This window comes from Talpa occidentalis, unplaced genomic scaffold (genome assembly GCF_014898055.3).
Source record: "Talpa occidentalis isolate TD23 unplaced genomic scaffold, MPIMG_talOcc4v2.1 talOcc4.4, whole genome shotgun sequence".
Lineage (NCBI taxonomy): Eukaryota > Metazoa > Chordata > Mammalia > Eulipotyphla > Talpidae > Talpa > Talpa occidentalis.
Window position 1 is genome coordinate 117,889,018 of NW_023604295.1, and position 22,545 is coordinate 117,911,562.

The 22,545-nt window shown below is 40.6% G+C and overlaps 1 protein-coding gene across 2 annotated transcripts; it reads left to right on the forward strand.

The window, feature by feature from the left end:
* Positions 1 to 854: 854 nt before the first annotated feature.
* VDAC3 (voltage dependent anion channel 3) lies at positions 855 to 14,035 on the forward strand. Of its 2 annotated transcripts, none has more exons than XM_037526160.2 (9): positions 855 to 957; positions 3,573 to 3,641; positions 4,367 to 4,416; positions 7,711 to 7,863; positions 8,657 to 8,709; positions 9,874 to 10,101; positions 11,400 to 11,550; positions 12,957 to 13,014; positions 13,472 to 14,035. In XM_037526160.2, exons 2-9 carry the CDS (start codon positions 3,575 to 3,577, stop codon positions 13,561 to 13,563), a joined length of 852 nt encoding a protein of 283 aa, XP_037382057.1. In that variant the 5' UTR covers positions 855 to 957; positions 3,573 to 3,574; the 3' UTR covers positions 13,564 to 14,035. The 2 variants fall into 2 exon arrangements, with proteins under 2 accessions (XP_037382057.1, XP_037382056.1); XM_037526159.2 differs by lacking the exon at positions 855 to 957 and adding an exon at positions 969 to 1,037 and having other exon boundaries at positions 13,472 to 14,025.
* Positions 14,036 to 22,545: the final 8,510 nt, after the last annotated feature.

The following is a 22,545-nucleotide window of genomic DNA, read 5'->3' on the forward strand; positions in this document are numbered from 1 at the left end:
TTATATGATTGTTTCCTCATGAATAGAGACAAATCATACACTTTGGGCAAGAACAATGATTGTGTCCTCAGCTTGCACCATTTTTGGTGCTGTTTGTTCTCTTGGTTAAGGGTGATTTCTTTGCTCTGAAGATCCCCTATTCTCTTTGAAGTGATCTGTAGGGTGATACTTTGAAACCACATCTTTAATCGTCCAGCATCCACTCATCATTTTTGCCTGAATCAATTACTGCTAGATCCCAAAATGGTGGTTTTCTATTTTCATCATTTCTTCTACATACTAGTTGGTATTTTCCTCTAAGGAACAGCTAATCCTCCTCCATCTTTTCCCCTTTTGAATCATAAACTACCACTAGCTGTGTGATTAGAGTAAGTCACGCAACTTACCCCTCGGGATCTATGCTTTCTCATTCTTAAAATGAGAAGACCTAAGGGTGTTATTCCTATATTTTAGTCGTAGACGAATTACAATCTGCGAGGCAACCGCCAGAGAACGAAACGCTGTGGCTCCGACGAGCAGGACGCAGTAGCCTCCCAGGGAGAAGTCCCGGGTCTCCGCAGCCCGCTTTCCCGCGGCCCCTCCCATGGCAACAGTAACTAGTAACTTCCAAGCGTTCTCGCGAGAGCAAGCCCCTCGGGGACAAAGGTGCGGTCCCCCCAGGGCTCCCCCGCATCCCCCCGCCCCTCCCCAGCCACCTGCAAGCTGGGCGCTCCCGCGCACGCGCGCACACGCTGCCAGGCAGTTGGTGGTGGTGGCTCGCCCCAGCTGTTCCCCTCCGCAGCCAGACCCGCGGCGCGCGACCCCGGCGCGACCCTGCGGCGCAAACGCGGTGCGCGGGGAGGGAGGGGCGCGCAGGCGCCGCGGGGGGAGTGAGGCCGCGCAGGCGCGGACGGCGGTGGTTTGAAGAAGACCTTCAGCGTTGCCCTGGCGGAGCCGAGACAGGCCGTCTAGTTGGAGGTGAGGAGAGCGCAGGATGAGGGCCGGGCCGCCGGGTCGTGGGCAGAGGAGCCGCAGTCCAGCAGGGGACCCGACGAGAGGTGGGGCTAACGGAGGGCGTGGGAGGGGAAGAGCAGCCTAACGGGGCGCAGGCCCGCCTGGGCCGCGGGGGTCAGAGGGGACCTTGCTCCCCCGGCCGCCGCCTCAGGTGATGGAGCCGCAGTGCTGGCAGGGGAAGGCGGCGCTCGGGACGCCGGGCCGCGACCTTCCCTCCGCCTGCCGCGCCCGCGGGACTTTCTTCCCAGGCGTCAGGCCAGAAAGGAGGCTGGTATCTAGGGAAGTTGGCTCCTCGAACCCCAAACCCACCTCCCCCCACCCCCACCTTCTCTGGAATTGCCGTCCAGCATCTGAGGAGCTCTTCCACTCCTTAGCGCCGGAGGAAGAGTGCTCTACGTGCAGCTAGAGGGGATGAAACGAAGAACAAAAGGGGCTCCTTACTGACTGTCAAATTAGTAATTGTGTAAAGCTGAATAACCCAGTTAACGCCTCTTCCCTCCCTGTCTGATCGCAGTGCAGCCTCGGCACATGGTGCACGTCTCCACACAAGTGCATTTTGTAGAGCTAAGAGAAATACGTGACTGTAGCTTTACTCTCAAGTAACGCTCTCAAGTCCCTGTGTCTTCTCAGTTTTCTGCTTGATCATACCAGCCGTGCATTTCCTAGCAGAATCATGGGCCTGGGAAAGTAAGCTTGAACTAGGCAGAATTGAGATGAAAGTGTCTGGCAGTGGTTTTGAGAAATAGAGCAGATGCTGCAAGATTGTTTAGTCCCTAGATGAATCTTTATAAACACTTAGTGTATCTCTTCTCTTGTCAGTAGATGAAAAAACAGGTTGTAAAGCCTTAATATTTTTGTTTAACTATGTAATGCTCGCTCCTCTGTACTCACCTCCCCACTTTCTAGACCGCTGGCAAAATTTCAGCAGAGCTGGCAGCAGTTGCACTCCTAAAGGCTAATATCAAATTGTAATTGGCAATATAGAGTCTATAATTGATCATTTAAAACAAGGGGTTGTTTTGTGAAATAATTTCTCTGGACGTGAACTATGAAACCCTGTGACTTAGAGCAAAATTTTACTAAAGTATGAGTCAGTACATTTCTGCTCATTCATCTTTAGTATGTTCTTACAACTATACACCCGTATTCTTAAATGTATCCCGTTTGACAGCTTTAGATTAAGAACAAATGAATTCACAACTAAATGCATCATAAGTGTTCAGGAATAATGGTATAGGCAGAATTTTAGAAGAAGTTAAGATTAAGACGTAAGCTGAATAAAATAAATATTAGTTTGAATGTACACATGTAGTAATTGCAAGAACCAGCTGCTGCTTTGGATTTTTCTGGTGTAGTAATTCAGCTAATGAGACTGCTTGAGGTTGTTCTACACTTGGTTGGACATGGCTTTTGAGACTGCTGCAGGAAAAAATTTCCCTTTATACAAAGAGGGCATAGAAATGGTATTTACGCTTGTTAATAGAATTTCTGAGAATTTCGACATGAGATGCATATTAGCAGGAAAAAGACTGGGTGAATACTAAGTAGGTAAGATTTTTTAAAGTGAAGGCATCTTGGGTTTTTAAAGGCTGTAACTTTAGAGTGTACCCCAACTTTTGGTAAGCTGATTATTGCAGGAAGAATTTAATTTCTGGTTAATGGATTAAGATTATAGCACTACATTTTAGGAAGGACTTTGAGAGAGGGCATATTTCTGGATGGATGCATTTCAGTTAGTATAGTAATTCTCATTTTAAGAGTGAATTTCAGAGTGGAAGCTTTTTAATTCTGTTTTTGCAGATCCTTAAAAATATATATCTTGTTATGTTATATAGCCCTTTGGCTTTTAACAGCCTAAAAAATGTTCTAATGTAAATTTCTCACCTTTTTTTTTTTTTTTTGAGTAAAAAGTCCAATTCAGCCTGTGAGAAATTTCTTTTTTGAAATGCAGTCAGAAAGATGACCTCTGTGAATCTCATGAAGAAACTGTTATTCTCTAGTATTCTAGAAAGTTCTTTTTTTTTTTTTTTAATAGAGGCATGTTTTATTTATTTTATTTATTTGTTTGTTTGTTTTGTTTATACATGCACTGGGTACAGTCAGAAGCCTGGGAGGGTGAGAGAATTCACCAGAGCCAGAGCGGGGAGCAGAGCAGGCAGAGAGACCGAGGTACACTGCTGAGGGGAGCAGCGGGCAGCAGGAGAGGTCTGCTCGCCATGTGGGACCCTCCCAGGCAGAGAGACCGAGGTACACTGCTGAGGGGAGCAGCGGGCAGCAGGAGAGGTCTGCTCGCCATGTGGGACCCTCCTCCGGTGGTCGAACCGGCGCCACAGAGGCCGTGGGCAGCTTCGCAACCCAGCACTCAATCGCTGTGCCACCGGGGAGGCCCCTAGAAAGTTCTTTTTAAAGGAACACAATGATTTCACTTAAATTTGCTTGCATTAGGGTATAAGCTTTCATGATGCAAAGGAAGAAAAAACTATATACCTCTTCTCACTGGACTGAATAATTAAAGGACTGTAGGTGAATACACACTAAATGGTGATTTGCATTTCTTTGTCCCCATTTTTCTTTATAAGATATGTGTAACACACCGACTTACTGTGACCTAGGGAAGGCTGCCAAGGATGTCTTCAATAAAGGATATGGTAAGTGTGCTACTGCCTATGTAAGTAAGAGTCTGTGCTGTTAAGGTGAGGTTAAGTCAATATTAATCTATTTCATGAGATTTAGTGGTTATGAGACTTCATTCTTTAGAGGTAGAGTCCCATAAAAACATTCATATACATAAACATATTAATTGTTAACTTTAAGATGATATAAATGAATTTTATGTTCATTTTATAATGTTTTCTACAAGATTACACAATATAAATATGTAATATCTGCCCCTACCCTGGCCAACCCTGGGCAGAGTTAAAGTATAGGTACATTTTTCCTTTTCCAATTTTTAGCAGTATTTTCATCAGTGTGAAGATACAACTATTGACTTTCCAAGTAGACAAAATTTTCAATTTTTAAAATTTAGTCTTTGAATTAATTTTTTTGTGCTGTACAAATTTGATGTCTTATTAATAAATCATGCTATTTGTAACTTTTAAACTTGCATATATGCATGTTATTTTCTACTAATTTTGTTTTTAAAATAGTATATATTCCTTTTCATTTTTTTAACATATTTTTGAACTATAATATTTTGAGGGGCTTAGAAATTTGACTTATTTAATTAATTCAATTCCTCATGAACTTATATCTAATGAGAAAACTGTGCATTTTCCATTTGAATGTACTGTGGCTTAGTTTCATAATTTCTAAATTGTAAAATGAACGAATATTACATTTTAAACATTATTGTGTTTTTGTGTTTGTCCAGGGTTTGGCATGGTCAAAATAGACCTGAGAACCAAGTCTTGTAGTGGAGTGGTGAGTATCCAGTATATTTTTAACATATGTAGCATGATTAAATTAAAAGAACTTATTTAGGGCCTACTTGGTGGTGCAGGGACAGTGCTGTCAAGCTATCGTCAGCCACTGCAGCATGAGTTCTATCCCTGGCCGAGTTTGATCCCCGGCCAGCCAGGGAGCAACCCACATAATGCAGCCGACCGCTCTTGCCTCACCCTCTGCTCCCCTCAGCAGTGAATTTCAGTAGATATGCCTGTTCTGCTCCCCACTCTGGTGAATCCTCTCATCCCCTGCACCTTTGGCTTACACCCCAGTTCTTGTATGCATAAATAAATAAATCTTAAAAAAAAAAGAACCTATTTAAAAATCATTGTTTTGTTTAGTTACACAAAGTATCTTCCCTTATATCTTTGTCCTGTTCACAGATTTCAGTAAGCTTCCTACTTAGCCACTTAAGCCCATAGATAATCAGGTTGAACTTGAGGGGAGATCCTTTGTCATAATACGAGTGTTCTGAGCATTACTTTCAGAAGGAAGATATATATATATATATATATATATATATATATATATATATGATCCCTGTCATATCTTTTTGCTCTCATGAGTACATACATGGGTACTAATATCTTTCATTTCATTGTATGTACACATTTTTCTGCCCATTTGAAGCAAATGTACAGATAAAAAGTATGTAGAAGTTTAGCCAACATTTTTTTTTTACTGATGTTCATAAAGTCTTTTTTACTGAAAGTTAAAAATACAGTAAAGAATATATAAGCAGGGCCTCCCCGGTGGCACAGCGGTTGAGCGCTGGGTTACGAAGCTGCCTGCAGACTCTGCTGCGACGGTTCGATCCCCGGCTGCTCCCCGACCACTGGAGGAGGGTCCCGCATGGCGCACAGACCTCTCCTGCCGCCTGCTGCCCCCCTCAGCAGTGTGTTTCGTCAGTCTGCCTGTTCTGCTCCCTGCTCTGGCTCTGGTGAATTCTCTCACCCTCCTGTGCTTCTGACTGTACCCAGTGCTTGTATAAATAAATAAATAAACAAACAAATAAATCTAAAAAAAAAAAAAAAAGAATATATAAGCATATTTTTGGTGTTTAATAACACTTGTTAATACCAAAACTTCTACTCAGTAGATATCAACAAATATAATAACTTTACATTCAGTTCACCTCATTGTCTGATATTTTTCTTTATTAGCCACATTTTTTTTTTTTTTGGTATTTACCTATTCAAATTATTTGTGGATATAATGATTTAATTAGAAGGGATGAGGCATGTGGAATTCTTATATTTTGTTTCATTCCATATACTCTTGGTTTGTCTTTATCACTCTTTGGGTTTTCTAATGGCAAATAAATTTATGCAGCTGCCCTACTGGGATGGACATGTTGTTACTTAGTTCTGTTAAAATGGAAAAATTATACTCATTGTTGAGTGAAATTTCAGAATTTGCTGAAGTTTGTGTTGTAAAAATCATAAATTGAAATTTTATCTCCCTTTCTTGCTGCTGTGGTGTGGGAATACGCATTCAGATGGTAAGAAATGCAAAGCATATTTGTGTGCTTGTTTTTATAGCTGTTTTTGTCTCTGTTACTGATTTAGGATAAATTTCATCTATTACTCCAAATTCTTTGATTATATTTTGATATTTTTAGCATATGCCATCTATGTGTTGTTGCTTACTAGCATTTAATATAGAGCTGTAGATGTTACGCATGTTATAAATGTATCTTGCACTGTTTGATCTAATTATGAAATTAGACAAAATAAAGCAATTGTGAGTCTGATTGTAATTCAACTTAGAGCAGTTCTTCTCTTTGAAATTTGTACTTCTGCTATTGTAGTTTTGACAGCTTGAAACAAAGAAAATGATGATACCAAGGAAGAAATATAGACTAAATACTTTTTAACCTTAACTTTGTGCATAAAGTCTTCCTAATACCAAAATTAAGATTTGTGCTATACTTACAAGTTCATAAAACACAGGATAGTTGAATTTACAAAAAGAAAGCAATTGTCACATTAAATAATTGTGTGCACTATTCAACTTGACTGGCATTTTATCAGTTTTTACTAAGGTCTCACCCTAAATGTACAGCATGATATTCTCTTTGAAAGCATTCTGTGTGGTGTTGATAAACAGATCTTAGTTTCCCACTTGTTTCATCAGCCTTAGAATGAGAGAGCTAGGTGCAGGGTGTTTGCTAAAGGGAGGCTTCTTATTGCAGGCATTTAACAACTGCTCAAGGTTGGCAGTGTTTTCTTACTTTTGGCAGTCTTTCAGAAATGTTCTTTTAAAACAGGGCCGATCAGAATGTTTTCTTGACAGCTCATAGATGTCAGTAGCAGGTGTTGACTGTTTGCTTTCCCCTAGAAGGAGATCTGTTTCTGATTGCTCATTGTCATATGACTGAAAGGACACCTAACTAGGAAGGAAGATATATTTTAGGGTATAGTAACTCTTTGATAGAAAGCACTTTCAAAGGTGGATGGGGAGAGTAGAAATAGGGGCATAATTTATAATATTCCATTTTGTTTTGAAAAGTGGGTGGATACTTCAGATACTAAAATTGCTTATGCTGAAAGTTTTGTGGACAAAAGCAAAATTTTCCTAGCAGTGTGAATGTGTTTAGTATCACTGAACTGTACTCTTGAAAAGGATAGTTTTATGTTAAGTGTATTTTATTTACCACAGTAAAAATGAAACATTTTTTAAATACAATAAAGTTCTAACCCTATTAAAAGAGAGGAGGTTATGGGCCTTCTTGGTGGCCTAGGGGTTAAGTCTCAGTACTATCATCACTACAGCCTGAGTTCCATGCCTGTCCAAGGAGCTAACCCACATATGGCACAGCTGACCTCTCCTCCTCTCCTCTCTCACCCACTCCTCCCCTTAGCAGTGTATTTCAGTAAATCTGCCTGTTCTGCTTCCCACTCTGTTTTTGGTGAATCGTCTCACCATCATTCCCACCCCTGCACCTCTGGCCTATCTCACAGTTTTTTCTACGAAAAAATTTTTTTAAAAGGGGGGGGGTGGTTAGTGCTGCTAATGTTGGGGGATTTTTAAAGAACCTTAAATTAACTAGTGGTTTGAAAGATAATCCCATTTAGTAAGAGATTATATGGAACAAGAAATATTGATAAGAAGGTAGAGTAGTGGAAAAATCTAAAACTGAAGCTGTTCAAGAGATTAGAAAGAAGGAAAGTAGGAAATAAGTTGCTATAGAGAGGGCTGTGATAAAAAGTAAGTTGTATTGGTTTCTCACATCGAATACTAAATTGTACATTTTTTCTTGCTTATCAGGAATTTTCTACTTCTGGTCATGCTTACACTGATACAGGAAAAGCGTCAGGCAACCTAGAGACCAAATATAAGGTCTGTAACTATGGACTTACCTTCACCCAAAAATGGAACACAGATAATACTCTGGGGACAGAAATCTCGTTGGAGAATAAGGTAAGAGAAAATATTAAAAGTTATTATTATATTAAATTTATTAGCAGATAAAATGATGAACAAACCCCAAATATAATCTGAATGAAATCATACAGTGTGTCTAGTCACCAGATTTTTTTTCTTTGCGCCTGACCTTTTGGGGATGTCTTACATTTCTAGAAAGTAAAACTTTTTTCATGATTATATAGTTTCCACATTATATCTTTGTCCTGACTAATTCTACTCATTTTGTTGTATAGCCGAGCCTCTCCTGGGTAGACCAAACTGTTGTGATTTAATTTTTTTTGTGATTGTTTCACAGTTGACTCCATAAAAAAATGTTTCTAAAATTCTGTTGTTTTCAAAGAGATTTGTCTGCTCTGTTTGTCAGGTTGCTGGTACAGGTTGCTAGTGCTATTTTTGATGCATATCTATAAGCACATTACCATATATAGGTAATATATATGTATAGCTGAATAAATTACTTAGGTTGACTTGTTGAAGGTTAAGTTATCTCATTACAGTAATTTCTGTTTTGTTATATTGGGATTTTAATTGTTTTTTACTCTTATCTTACTGACTGTATTTAAATGAGATAAACCTGTGTTGAGAATTATGATGAAGCCTGGTGAGTGAGGAGGTCTCAAGAGAGAGATAGGGAGACAGGGAAGGATGAAGAGGTAATTTATTAAACAATTTCATATTTGAATTTCTTTAATGACATCCCTTTTTTGTTAGAGATAACTTTAGAATGGGTTTCTTGATTTAAAAAAAAATTGAAAATGACTGTTAATTTTAAATCTTTATTTTTCAGTTGGCTGAAGGTTTGAAATTGACTCTTGATACCATATTTGTACCGAACACAGGGTAATTATTCAAACCCCATTTTCTGTTACGTTTTTGCAGCCTGCAGGCATAGAGAGCTTTGGGATCTGGGATTGTAATGAAGAGTTTAGATGCAAGAATGAAGTAGGATATTGTGTTAGGAATACTTGAGACGGTGTATGTGCAGTAAAGAGGTGGGAAGACTCCCTTGAAGTAGGGTACAATTTTGATTTGAAAATGGAGCAGATGAACAAAAACTTACAAATCTAGTCCAAAGAGGCACATAGTACAATAGAAAACATTTAGGAGCTAAAAGGGTCTAAAACCATTATTTCTTAAGCTACTCTGAAGAGTCATGGATATAATATTTTTTGCGAAGTTAATTTTTTAAGATTGTAACCTCCATGAGCTATAACACAACAATGAGTAATTCTGACGCCAATTTACTTATTAGCCTTAATACATTCCTCAACTTCTCTGCCTTGGTTTCTTTCTCTAAAAAATGAGGATTGTGTTTACTCTCTGCTTAACATGGATCCGCGTGCTATTGAAAGCACAAAGTGCTAGATAAAGGCAAAGTTGCATTTCTCCGCTGCAACCACAGGTCTTTTCTTTCTGCATATACTTTAGTTATCTTCAGGACAAATATTCTCATAAGTTACTTGATTGGAATAGAACAAAGGCTATTAAAAACTAATTTCACATTATTAACCTTGTTCTTAAAAAATGTACACTTTTCTTCCATCCGTCCGCCCTTGTCCAGGGAGAAAATACTGACCCTATATAAAATAGACATACTAAAGAGCTTTTAACTTTAAAAAAGTGCCCTAAAAAACTCTCTCATACTCTGTATGATAGAGTAATAATTTGAAAGTGTGCCAGGTATTACCTTCTGTAGCATTTGGATACTTGGAGGCATATAAAGAAGTTTGACTTTTTATATCTGCATACATACTTAGATTATTAATTTGATACTGAAATGCCTTATTCTTTTTTAGATTTTTATTCATACATTCCTGAAATTAATCATGAAATCTATTATTTGAAGTTATAGTGGGGAATAGTTAAAAGTGTAGTTATGTATTTCTAATCCTAACAAAGTTATATTTGTAGAGCTATGTTATTTGAAACATTGGGAGAGATCTTACTCTAAAGATTACTAGACAGTAGTTGAAACTCATGTTGTTTTCTATTTATTTTTTACAGAAAGAAGAGTGGAAAATTGAAGGCCTCCTATAAACGGGATTGTTTCAGTCTTGGCAGTAATGTTGACATAGATTTTTCTGGACCAACCATCTATGGCTGGGCTGTGTTGGCCTTTGAAGGTTGGCTTGCTGGTTATCAGATGAGTTTTGACACAGCCAAATCCAAATTGTCACAGAATAATTTCGCCCTGGGTTACAAGGCTGCAGACTTCCAGCTGCACACTCATGTGTGAGTGTTTATAATTCATTCCTTCTCTAATGCCAGTGCAGTTGCCCAAAAGAATGGTAGCCTTTAGCAAGTTGAGAAAGTTAGAAATAATGGTGCTTGCATTTAATATGCCTCAGTAGACATCCAACATTCTGCTGTTTTCATAGTCAGCAAAACATGTTCCAAGGTTAGTGCAAGGGGCATAATACTGTTCTGACACTCCTCTCAGTCTGTACCCCACACTTTAAGAAGATACAGAATCCATAAAGAACTACTGGGAGGGAGAGAGCCCAGAGAATGTACTACTCCCTGATATGAAGGATTCTTTGGAAATGTTCCTGCTTTCTCTGATACCCTACTCATCCTGACAATATCTGGAAACAGATCTGATTGGATCATTAAAGACAGCCACCTAGGGGTAGACAGAGTTATATTCAGATCTGAGCATCCTGGAGCATCCCCAGTAATTTTATGCAGGCTTTCAAGTACTCTGGGTCAGAATTCAGGTACCCCTATTGCATTTAGAGGTAGCAGAAATCCTTAAAACAATCAGATTCAATTCTGTACTCTGCACCCTGTTGGTTGAATGAATTTGAACATTTAAATTGTATGTATTTTATGTCTTCACCTATGGGGCACTGCTACTATACCAGAAGGAAAAAACAAGGATGAGCTATGTGTTTTTGAAGTGTTGTACCTTGCTCTCTGCTAGACATTCTAATTCACATATGACTACGATAAAGTCAACATAAAATTATCAAAATTGATGAAACAATATTACTAGGAAAACCATGGAAATTTAGGGACTAATGTCTGGGGTGCTTTGAAACAGTAATTCAAGGATTTCTCTGGAGCATGCCCTCTAGGCATTGTAGAGAGGGTGCTATCTAACTCTAGGATTGTGCTTCAAATGAAATTCAGGATTGACTTTATTACTGTATTTGTACTGCTGTATTTTCTTTTGCAGAATCTTTACTGAATTCTTCTTTGAAGTTTCTAAATTCCCTGAGCATCTCAGAAACCTGTATAGATCATATTTACCTGAGGTGTCTGCCTTTGTGCATAATTCAGTTGTGTATGAGAAATTTCCATCATATGGTGGAGCCAACTAAATCAAATATTACTACATTTTAATTAGGTGGTTGTAAATTATGTAACTGGGCTAAGGAACTTGCTTTGTTGAGTAGTCACTTATACTAGAAGATTGCTGAAATCTGTAGTTGCAAAATGAGGTCCTTGTTTAGATAGTCTTAGAATTTGTTTCCATATCTTAACAGTGGTATAAACAATATGAGTTTTTACTTATGTCATGAAAACAGGAACGATGGCACTGAATTTGGAGGGTCTATCTACCAGAAGGTTAATGAGAAGATTGAAACATCAATAAACCTTGCTTGGACAGCTGGCAGTAACAATACCCGTTTTGGCATCGCTGCTAAATACAAGCTGGATTCTAGAACTTCTCTATCTGTAAGGATGTGCTACCAGATTGGATTTGTTCAGGATTATATCTAAGTGGTCAATGAATGTTATGAGATGGTTTCAGTTTGCATGTTCTTTGAAAACTTTAATGAGCTAATCTTTGTGTAGTGAAAAAGAATATGTTACCCGAAGTCCGGAAATGTGGGTGCTATCTCGTTCCTCCTGTATTGGACTGTTTTCTGACCTTTTCAAGTCAGTTTTAACGCTGGCCTCAAAATTTTCTTATGTATAAATTCATGGGATTTGATTACTATTTCTGTTGCCATTGGTAATTCTTATTAATGATAACACTGATTTTGAGCTGTTAAAGTTTAGGTATGTGCTAATAAGTTTTTGCATGTATAATCTCATTTAATATTCACAATTGCTCTGTGTTGAGTCATAATTATCCTCACCCTCACTTTACAGAGAGGGAACTGAGGCTTAGTGAGGTCAGGTAACATGCCCGGGGTCACATAGTAAGTGGCATTGTCAAGCTTTGAACTTAGATTGTCACTAGAGTTCATGCTCTGACATTGTCAGAAGTTATACACTACATCTAAAAGAATCACTACACAGGGGTATGCAGTTCACATACTTTTAAAATAATTTGCTTGAGGGTCTCCCTGGTGGTGCAAGGGGTTAAGCACAGCACTGTGAAGCTATCCGCAGCCTCAGCAGCACGAGTCCGATCCCCGGCTGACCAGGCAGCTACCCATTTGGTGCAGCAGACCTCTCCTGTCTCGCCCGCTGCTTCCCTCAGCAGTGTATTTCAGTCAGTCTGCCTGTTCTGTTCCCCACTCTGTCTCTGGTGAATTTTTTTACCCCTTGCACCTCTGACCTGTACCCTAGTTCTATTGTATGCAATAGTAAATCTTTAAAAAAAATAAAATAATTTGCTTGAGGCTTTGAAACTACCATTCTCAAGGTCCCTACTATCCCTGCCAATTCTGTTGACTTCCTAAAGATTAATCTTTTTATTACATTTTCAGCTTTCTTTTTTAAATTAATTTATTTTTTAAAGATTTGTATTTTTTTATGCATAAAAGAACTTGGGGTATAGACAGAGGTGCCGGGGCTGAGAGGATTTACCAGCGACAGAATGGGGAGCAGAACAGGTAAATCTACTAATCTGCTAAGGGAAGCAGCGGGCAAGACAGGAGGATTGTTGCACCATATGTGGGTTAGCTCCCTGGGCTAGGGATTGAACTCCAGTCCCAACGTTGATAGCTTGATAGTGCTGAGACTCAACCTTATGCCACCAGGGAGGCCACCTAAATTTTCAGTTTTAGAGTTCTAGACTGGCCCTAATATGCTTTAACTTTGGAAACCTAGTGCATGATGTAGTGGTTGCATTGGGCTTATGTATTGTGCAATTGATTTCTAACGGTTTCTATTTCACCTCCTAATCTTAGGCTAAAGTAAATAATGCCAGCCTGATTGGACTGGGTTACACTCAGACCCTTCGACCAGGTAAGTAAAGGAAATAGTAACAGTGGGGTTGGGGTAGAATGTGTTAGAGGAATAATGAAAATAACCTACAAAACGAACCAGTCATTGTAGGTTGTTTCAGACTCTTTTTTAACATTTGGTTGTTCAGAGTAAAACAATTCTAGTACTTAAAAAATATTTATGTATTTCTAACTATAAAATTATAATTTATAGTGACTATAAAGTTATAGTCACTCTGGCTTGCAAGTGTGGTTGATACTCATTTTTAACTCTGAACTCCAAATAAAGTGTGTTCTGATTATACTGTATTCATTATAGATCAGATAACTATACTGTGTTGACTTAGTAATGACTGTATGTTTGTAACTCTTACAACCAGCTGTAGCCATACTGTTTACCTCCTTCATTATTTCTAGAAAATGCATGTCAGATTGTAATATTTGTTATATAAGTTATTGTGGTGTTTTCTTCTTTCTAGGAGTTAAACTGACCCTATCAGCTTTAATCGATGGAAAGAACTTCAATGCAGGAGGTCATAAGGTTGGGTTGGGATTTGAACTAGAAGCTTAATATGATTTTGAGTAAAGCATCAGATTTGTCCCTGGAGGTAAAGAGAAATGAACCCACTATGTTTTGGCCTTAAAATTCTTCTGTGAAATTTCAAAAGTGTGAACTTTTTATTCTTCCAAAGAATTGTAATCCTCCCCAGTGAAGCCTAGAGATTGCAAGACCATCCTAAGGGAGGTGCTTGAAGGCATGCCTGGAAGTTGTCAATGTTTGTGCCACATTTCAGTTCAGTTTCGCAGTGTTATTTTTAAATGTGTTCCTCAGCGCCAGTGTAGTGTCGTGTTAGAAAAAAAATGACCTGATCCTCCAGTTTGTACATCACGTCCTGCATGTCCCACATCACTTTTTCATGACCTTTTAATATACCGGTCTCTGTGCAATAGTGGAATCTTTGGTTTTGCATCAGAGTAAAATAAAATAAACCCATCACATTTGGAACATAATTGCTTATCTGATTTAGTGGTGGTTTTCTTATATTTTGGTGTGATTTACTTTGTTTTGAAAACTACTCTCATATGTGGGATTTGTGTCTGAAGTATGTCAGAAGTATCTGCTGTTGCCTGTCCCTTCTGCCGTTATTTACCTCATTCTGCTCTTCTGCAGTCAGATGGAGGTGTGAAATCATGACTTTTGTTTTGAGGTACTTGCTTCCTGTTGCAGTATAATAATGTCATTGTTCATTTTTTTAAAAGCTCCTGAGAAAGTGAGGGTTTGAGTGGGTGAAAAGACAGAGCAAAGGAAAGAGTACAATTGGGGGAAATAATGTAGGGAAGAGATTGGTTGGAGGCGGCCAGAGCTGGCTGAGGTGCCATCTTTGGCTCTCTCTGGACCTAAGGAAAATATTTCTGGATTTAGTAAAATAAATGATCACCAAAGGATTGAAATACTAGTTAGAAAAGAAATGAGTTGATTATAATATCTTCAGGGCTTACTAGCAAAATATCCTTTTGAAGATTTTTTTTTAAGCATAGTATATATGCTGCTTGCAAAAAATTCAGTTTAGATGTAAATAAAAGTAAAAATTCCCATTCCTCTGCCCCACCACCAGTGGACATATGTCCTTGCAGATAATTTTCATTGTGTTTAGAGATTACATAAGTATATTTCTAATACGTATATTTTATACATAAAATGTTAAAATGCACATCTTGTTTTACAGTATACTTTTAACTTTAAAATATCAGTCTTATTCATATAGATCTGCCTCATATTTTTAATTATTTTATACTTTCATGTAAATGTGAGTATTTAATTTAGCTAGTCCCCTTTTTAGTATAGTCAGATTTTTGCTTTACAAACAGTATTATATTGAATACCTGTCCATTTATCTACTGGGAATATTTCCGTAATAGCACTGCCCAGTAGAACTTCCTGTGATGATAATGTCTCCACTGTCCTGTGCGGTAACCACTGGACATACCTGGCTGTTGAACACTTGAAACTAGATCAGTAGCAGAATTCAAATTTTAATTCAGTTTCCTTTTGATTATTTTAAATTTAGCCACAGGTCTGATAGGTTTCTAAATAGCTGAGTCGTACAGCATGTACATTTGACAAGTGGTACAAGATTGCCCTTCAGAAACTTTGCATCAATTTGTACTTCAACCAGATGGTGGTTAGAATATCCATTTGCTCATATCTGCAATAGCACTGAATGCTATGAAACTTTAAATTTTTTACCAGTTTACAGGTGAAGAAGTGTTATCTCATTTTTATTTGCATTTCCCTAGTTGGCAGTGAAATGGAGCTGTTTTTATGTGTTTACTGAACTTATATTAATATGATTTGCCTGTTTATAATCCTTACTGAGTTTCCAAATGTTACCTTGTAAACAACTAGACTTTGAAAATTTTCAGTGCAAAGTATTTCCCCCTGCTACCACCACAGATTATCTTTACGAGGACTCAGATTCCACCACCACTTCCTACATCAGAGAACATCAATCAAGTAATAATACATGGTATTATTACTTTCTCAGTATCTTTGCAGATTCAAGCACAGTTATGAGATACATTGTAACAGGAAAGGAAAAGGAGTGAAAGGGTGAACAATAAATGAATATTGTTTCTGGACATATTTATATCTAGTTAACTACAATCTTACCAGACAACTTCACATGTGTCTATGAGATACTGAGGTGGGCAGTCTGTGGTGTGTAGGAATTCCATGTGGGAGGGACTGGAGGAGTAAACACAGAGTGGGCAGCTAACTGCTGTGTATTAGAGAAGTGTGGTTCTGGGGCATTGCTCTTCAGTTTAGTCTTAAGGGTAGTGTATAGAAAGGAGGGTGGGGTTGGAGGACATTAGGAAATAAGAGGAAAGATGGATGAGATAGACCCCTAATTAATTTCTTAGTTACTTAACATGGTTTATTGTAAATGAGGTGAGAAGGACATTGTTAAGGTTTGAATGTTTTAATTGACACACAGCATTAATGAGCCAGATTTTGTGTGTTGACATAATCACCCATATATGGACGTAGGTAGCTCAAATCCAGCCTTTATCCAGTAGTTATATTGAGTCCCAATACAACTAGACTGTGTTCTAAGTACCCTTAGACTGTCTTCTAAGTACCCTTGTCATTGTGAGTGTCATTGAGTTGTAGCAGAAAAGAGACCACGTTTCTTGACCTTATGTGCCAGACACTGTGCTGGGCACTTACATGATACATTCTATTTCATACTCAAGAGTAGCTCTAGAAATTTTGCAACCCAGTAGTCCATGAAAGAAAGCCATGAGAGGTGGTATGGTTTTTCATGATGGAAATTCTCAATTTCTCTTCTTTCCCCTTTAAATTTCATGCAAGTACCTCTTTCTGTTCCCCCAGAAACTCACCTTTTCCAATTCCTGTTCTTTCTCCCTTTTCTCCCCAATGTAACGTTATAATTCTTGCGGCAACTCATTTTATTTGATTATATTTACTTTTAAAAGTTGATTCAAGGTACTGCCAGGATCCTCAATTTGTCTTTTGAGCCTTACTCTCAAGATAACTGTTAACAGTTGATATTTTGGTCTTCAGAAGTCTGTGAACTATGCCACTAGGTGCAGAGAATTCACATTCTAAAATATATCTTGAATATCAGCATATTATTTGACTCAGTTGCTCTACTTCTAGGAATTTGATTTAAGGAAATTATTAGAGATCCACGAATATATATGTACAAAGTTGTCCATTGCAGTTCTTGATATGATAGTGAAAAATTGTTAACCATCAAATATGTATTTAATAAGTGAATGATTAAAATTATGTATATTCATTAAGTGGAGTAGTATTTAGCCATTGAAAGTTGTGGTTTTGAAGAATAATAACCATTGGGAATTGTTCACAATATGCTAAACAGAAAAAGCAAAGTAAAATACTAATCTCAGTTTTAAAAATGAGTCATGCAAATAATAGGTGAAATATTCCATGAAGGTGGACTCATAGTTTTTATTTCTTTTTTTTTTTTAACACTTTTTTTTTTTTTAATAGAGGCATGTTTTTATTTATTTATTATATTTGTTTGTTTGTTTTGTTTATACATGCACTGGGTATAGTCAGAAGTGCGGGAGGGTGAGAGAATTCACCAGAGCCAGAGTGGGGAGCAGAGCAGGCAGAAGGACCGAAGTACACTGCTGAGGGGAGCAGCGGGTGGCAGGAGAGGTCTGCGCACCATGTGGGATCCTCCTCCGGTGGCCGGGGAGCAGCCGGGGATCGAACCGGCGCCGCAGAGGCCGCGGGCAGCTTTGCAACCCAGCGCTCAACCACTGCGCCACCGGGGAGGCCCTCATAGTTTTTATTTCTTACTTTACTGTACTTTCCTGGTTTTCTAAAGTGAATTTCTTATTTCTGTAATGAGGGGAAATAACTTCTAATTTCTTATAATTAATGTTTGACAAGGGGCCATTTGTTGCGGCAGGGCAAGTTTGTGGCTTGATGGATTATGTAGGCCAAAGCGGCAAGAATACTCTGTGGTTCCTACTTGCTACCTTTAGGATAGTTAATCAAAGAGACTGTCAAAGTATTGGCGTTGCTTGTGACAGGAAACTAATAGGCATGAAGTCCTTATTAGATTTTGTAATAAGGGATTAAAGTTCACACATTTTTAAAACACTGATAACTTCTGTAAGAGACCAGAAATTGTCACAGTGCATCGCTAATTTATCATAATCTGGGCATCACTGCTCAAGGGAAGGGGACGTCAGTAAATGTCCTGAAGTTTCATTTGGTTACTAAATGTCTTTCCTTGGAAGCTCACTGCTTGTTGGCCAAATCTCAGGACTAGAACTCTGGACAGAAAGGGACCTAACCAGAGAGCTGAAACTGCTCTGGGCTGCCCCAAGGTGTTTTCTACGCACATGCGCATGAAGACTGCTATTTTCTGCACATGAGGACCCCACCCTAATTGTGAGTGCTGTGCATCCTCTCATCCAGTTTCCACTGCCTCCCTTGAGGAACAAATCCCCCTTTTCTTTCGCCCTCCACTTAAATATGGTGGTGTGGGTTCTCTCTATACCCTGGCGTTCTGCTTGTGGGCGGAGCATTTTCACATTGCTCCTGCCTGTCCTCAAATTCTGCACCTCGGGCCTTAATGATCTCATAATAGCATCATTCTTTCTTTTTCAGGTTTAAACAGATTGTAAAATAGGACAGGGTGGCAGTGGATAGAGGCCAGAAGCTCCATCTTCACCACTGATGGCTAGTTGAGGCCCCAGCTCAGGGTGACGGTACAGCATTGTCTCTGGCCAGGCAGGCCTCTGCCCAAGTAGGGTGGCATGAAGGATGGCAGTTCTTGTGCTTGGAGGTCACTGTGACTCCCAGAAGGAAAACAGGATCTGACTCCAGCACCCCCAGTTCATTCTTTCCATATATACCAGTCAGATGCACATCTTTGCTCAGGCAGAGGAGTGAAAGAGACTAGGCTCTAGTCACATGGAAGGCGACAGTAAGAAGCGGCACAGCACTCATAGCGTGTGTACTTTTAAACCATAGCCAGCCCATCCCCATTCCCAGGGATTTGGCTTTTCTATTTAGATGTTTCCAGAGCTTGAGTTATCGGGATGAGTGTAGTATGTGGTTCTCATTTACCCCCACTGCACTTGGCTTTTGAACACTGCTGCCGTATTCTTGGACAGCTGCCTCTTAAAGCTAACTACTCCCAAAGCTCATCTTGAAACAGGGCCGGACAGGGGTACAGGGCAGCAAGGCAGGAGGCCGGATGGAAGGAGGGAATGGCCACCCACCTGCCCGGGCTCTGAGACCAAAGAGCCACCAAAAAGTCCAAAAGGCCAAAAAACAAAACCAAAGGCTATGGCTTAACAAAGGACAGTGCCTGATAAGAGGACAGTCACTGTCGGTGGGTTCTCACCGGCACACACAATTACAAGAAACCTTAGGCTCTAGGAACAACCACTGCGGGGTTTATTTTACAAACATGGCTAACAGAGCTTACTGTATCCACAAGTGGCAGCTATCTCACCCAGATAGCGTCAGTGATGGTCACCACCGGTCACCAGGAGTGCTGGACAGCACTGGCCAGTAGTGATGGCCACTACTGGTCCATCAGAGGTGGTATCAGAGACACCCAGTGTCAACAGCTCTTTGTGAGTTGGTGGGTTATACCAACAACAGCAGCTCTTTGAGGCACCAGGCCCAGGGCTATTGGTGCTTCTCTCAGGCAATGTCAGAGGGTCTCCATTCCTGACGAAGACCTCTGACAGAGGTCTTCAGTTTCTCTTCCCTCCTTGGAGGTTGGCTACTGGATGCTTCTTTTCCTCTTCAGAGGCCAAGAACAGAGTCTTCCGCTGCTTCCTTCGGAGGCTGGAACCATCTTTTCTTTGGGGGCTGGCGTCCTCTCAGGGCTGGTGTCATTTCTTCTTCAGGGGCTGGTGTCGTGTCTCCCTCAGCTCCCTCTGACCCTGGCTTATAACCTCTTTCAGAGTGCCCCACCCACACGTCTGATTGGACCATTTTTCAATCCTGTGGCTAGTTGGACCATTTAGCACCAATCAGCTCATAGCTCACAACTGATTGGTCCATTCCACCATCCAGGAAGTACGCTGTTACATAAAAGATCTCTGAGGAACAACTGACAGAAGGCAGTTACTGGGCTCTGAGGACCAACTGCCACAACTGACTGGTGGTGGAGCAGCAGGGTGAAAGACCACCACTGTCCTGCCAGCTCCCACCGCTGAGGCGGCTGGGTTCCGGTCACAATATGAAGCTGAGAAGGCTAGCCTAAGAACCCCGACCCTTGACTGCCAACTGCCTCTTTGATACTCTGCAGGCACCTGAAACTCATCATTTCCCAAACTGAACCAAAGTCCTCATTGTCCGCTTTGCACTGGCGTCTCAGCCAAATTTATGCCTCGTTGCGATGGCTTCCCTGCCCTCCCAACCGCTCAGCAGCCTTTCCTCGGGACTCATCTCCCTGGAGACAGCCTCACCATGACATAATCACATTGTATTATGTGAACTCCTTGAGGCCTTTTTTGTCTTCCTACCTCCAGTGGCCAGGCTAGCAGTAGGCATGCGACAGGATGCTTGCTAATGAGTGGAAATGAGTTATCAGGCATGTGGGCCTGATTTGACTTCTAGGTCATGGGAACGTTGTGCATATAGATTGAGTACCCTGTTCCCTGTGACTTGGGAAGTGGCCTGGCATTTCTTGCAGCTCTGAATTGTGGTATATAGTTAACGTTCTGTGAGATGACTCCGCTGCTGTTCTTTAAAAAGATCAGGGAAGATGGCCATCCATAGTTGCAGTTAAACTTGATCCCACTGGGTGCCACTGTTGTTGCCAGTGGAAGATGATGACTATCATCTTGAGGCCAGTTTATCGCCTTCCTTTTGGTCTCTGCCTCCCCTCCCCAACACTGTCAACTCATAGTTTGGAATCTCTGAAGTCAGGCTTTGACTTAAACCATAAATGTCAAGTTCTGGGGAAAGGCCAGGAAATTCTCCCTTCTACAGTGGCCCAGGTTGTGTTTGCTCTGAACTTCCTTACTTAAAATAAGGTTTAATTTCTTGTTTCTTTCTAAAAATAGGCAGAATAAGCCTCTCACCCTTTCTTCTTAGACTTCCTTCCAAGTGTTGGTCACCTATCACAACTTTCCTTCTCATAATCTTCCTCCCAGGCCTATTTCTAAAGACCACAATGTGAACACAGTGCCTGAGTGGGAAGCGCTAGATGAGGTCAGGAGCCTGGGACCTGCTCAGGCTCTGCTACTACGTTGTACCTAGACTTTTTCTCATTCTGGGCTTTCATTTTCCCAGTGCCTGGCAGCCCCAGATGTTTTAAAGACCTGTGTGTTTAAGACGATGGTGGCGGTATAATGGAATATGACATTTCTTTTTTCATAATACGCTTCAGGATTGTTTCACTATCTTCTTCAATAATAAAGGACAGTGTACTATAAAAATACTTGAGGGAGGTGACATCACCTCCCTTCTTGTAACCCAAGAACAGGCCCACATTTCCCTCTTATGAGGACATAACCATTCTCTACAGGGCTCATTAGTCTTCCTCTCACAGGCATTCAGAGTACGTTCTCTGTTCCTAAAATAGTCTCTAGCTATTCTGTCTTGTTCAACTAGTGGTGGTTTACTTTCCATTCCTTTTCTTCATCACCCTTCTGCATTCTTTCACCAAGAGAGGAAAACAAGCACTTGTCCTATCCTGGGCCAGGCCTGGAGTGTCCCTTTCCTTTCACTGTCCTCCAGAATTCTTTATAACCCCCATGATGTCTCACTCTCCCCTGCAGGAGACTGCAGCACACCGGGGTGCTGACTGCAGGGATAATCTCAGGAGAACGCCAAGGCCTTGGGCAAATCTGGTCCCCCATAGGTGAGATGTCTGGACACAGCCTCGTTGGAGGACTCAGCAAGCACATGCCTAAGCTCCTTTAGCACCTTTCCGACCTCTCATTGATGCTCATTGATACCCTAGATCTTCATTTACATTTATTTCCCCATTTCTTAATGATGAAATGGCTTTCAATTTTTATTTTGCTTTTTCTAGGGAGAAGGGGAGGCCTTATTTAAAAAGTTATCTAGTTGCAAATGAACATGTTTACATGTTAGTTCAAAAGGTCAGGTCCCTGCTGAAAGGCAAAAAACAAAGCAACAGAATATTGTCTCTTCAGCGCAGACTCCTTGTGGCAGCCTGTTCCCCACGCACACCTTCCCCTAAGAGGAGCCTAGACCAGGGAAGGCAGCGGCCTCCAGGGAGCTCTTCGCTCCAGGCAGCTGTCCTATACATAGCACAGTGATCTGGAGAGAAAAGCATCCCAAAGTCGCAGAGATGCAGGGTTAACCCTTGTCCTTGTCAGGGCAGTGTTTGGATTTTTAGGTTAGCTCTGAGGAAAGACTCCAGGGGCCTGGACTAAGGCAGTCCCTTACTCCCAACCCTCCCAGTGAAAGTGACCCATCCTCTGAGCTCACCTGCCTGCCCTCATGGGGGGATGGGAGCCATGGGGGGGTCATGTAACAGACTGGGAGGACACAGTGGGCATCTTTACACAGCGCCTGGGTGCTTAGTCATTCAAATGCTCAGTGTGGGTGTGACTTTTGTCCTACTTGGTCCTGGGCTTCTGCCTCTGCCCCCCTGGCTGCTGGGTCAGGCTGGGGTTCAGATGGCAACCCCTACAGCACACAGAGTCAACTGGCACTAGGTGGTGCTGTTTTTTTTTTTAGAAGAAGATGGAATTTCTTTTTGAATCTATGACTTTGTCAAAAGTCAGGGACTGGCTAGGCCCCAGGGCACACCCCTTTAACAAAAACCCATCCAGTGGAAACCCTCTGGCTAGGTGTTCTGTTACCCAAGGCTGACAGGAGAGGGGGAGACTGCTGAGAGTTGCTCTGGGGCTCATTCTTTCCTTTTCTAGCTCGTGTGTATTTTCTACACAAATATGTAATAGTAGTAAATGAGAAGAAAAATATTTGAAAACTAGAAGTAACCAAAGTATAGCTTTTATTTTTATGGAAATTCAAAGAAAAACACTATTA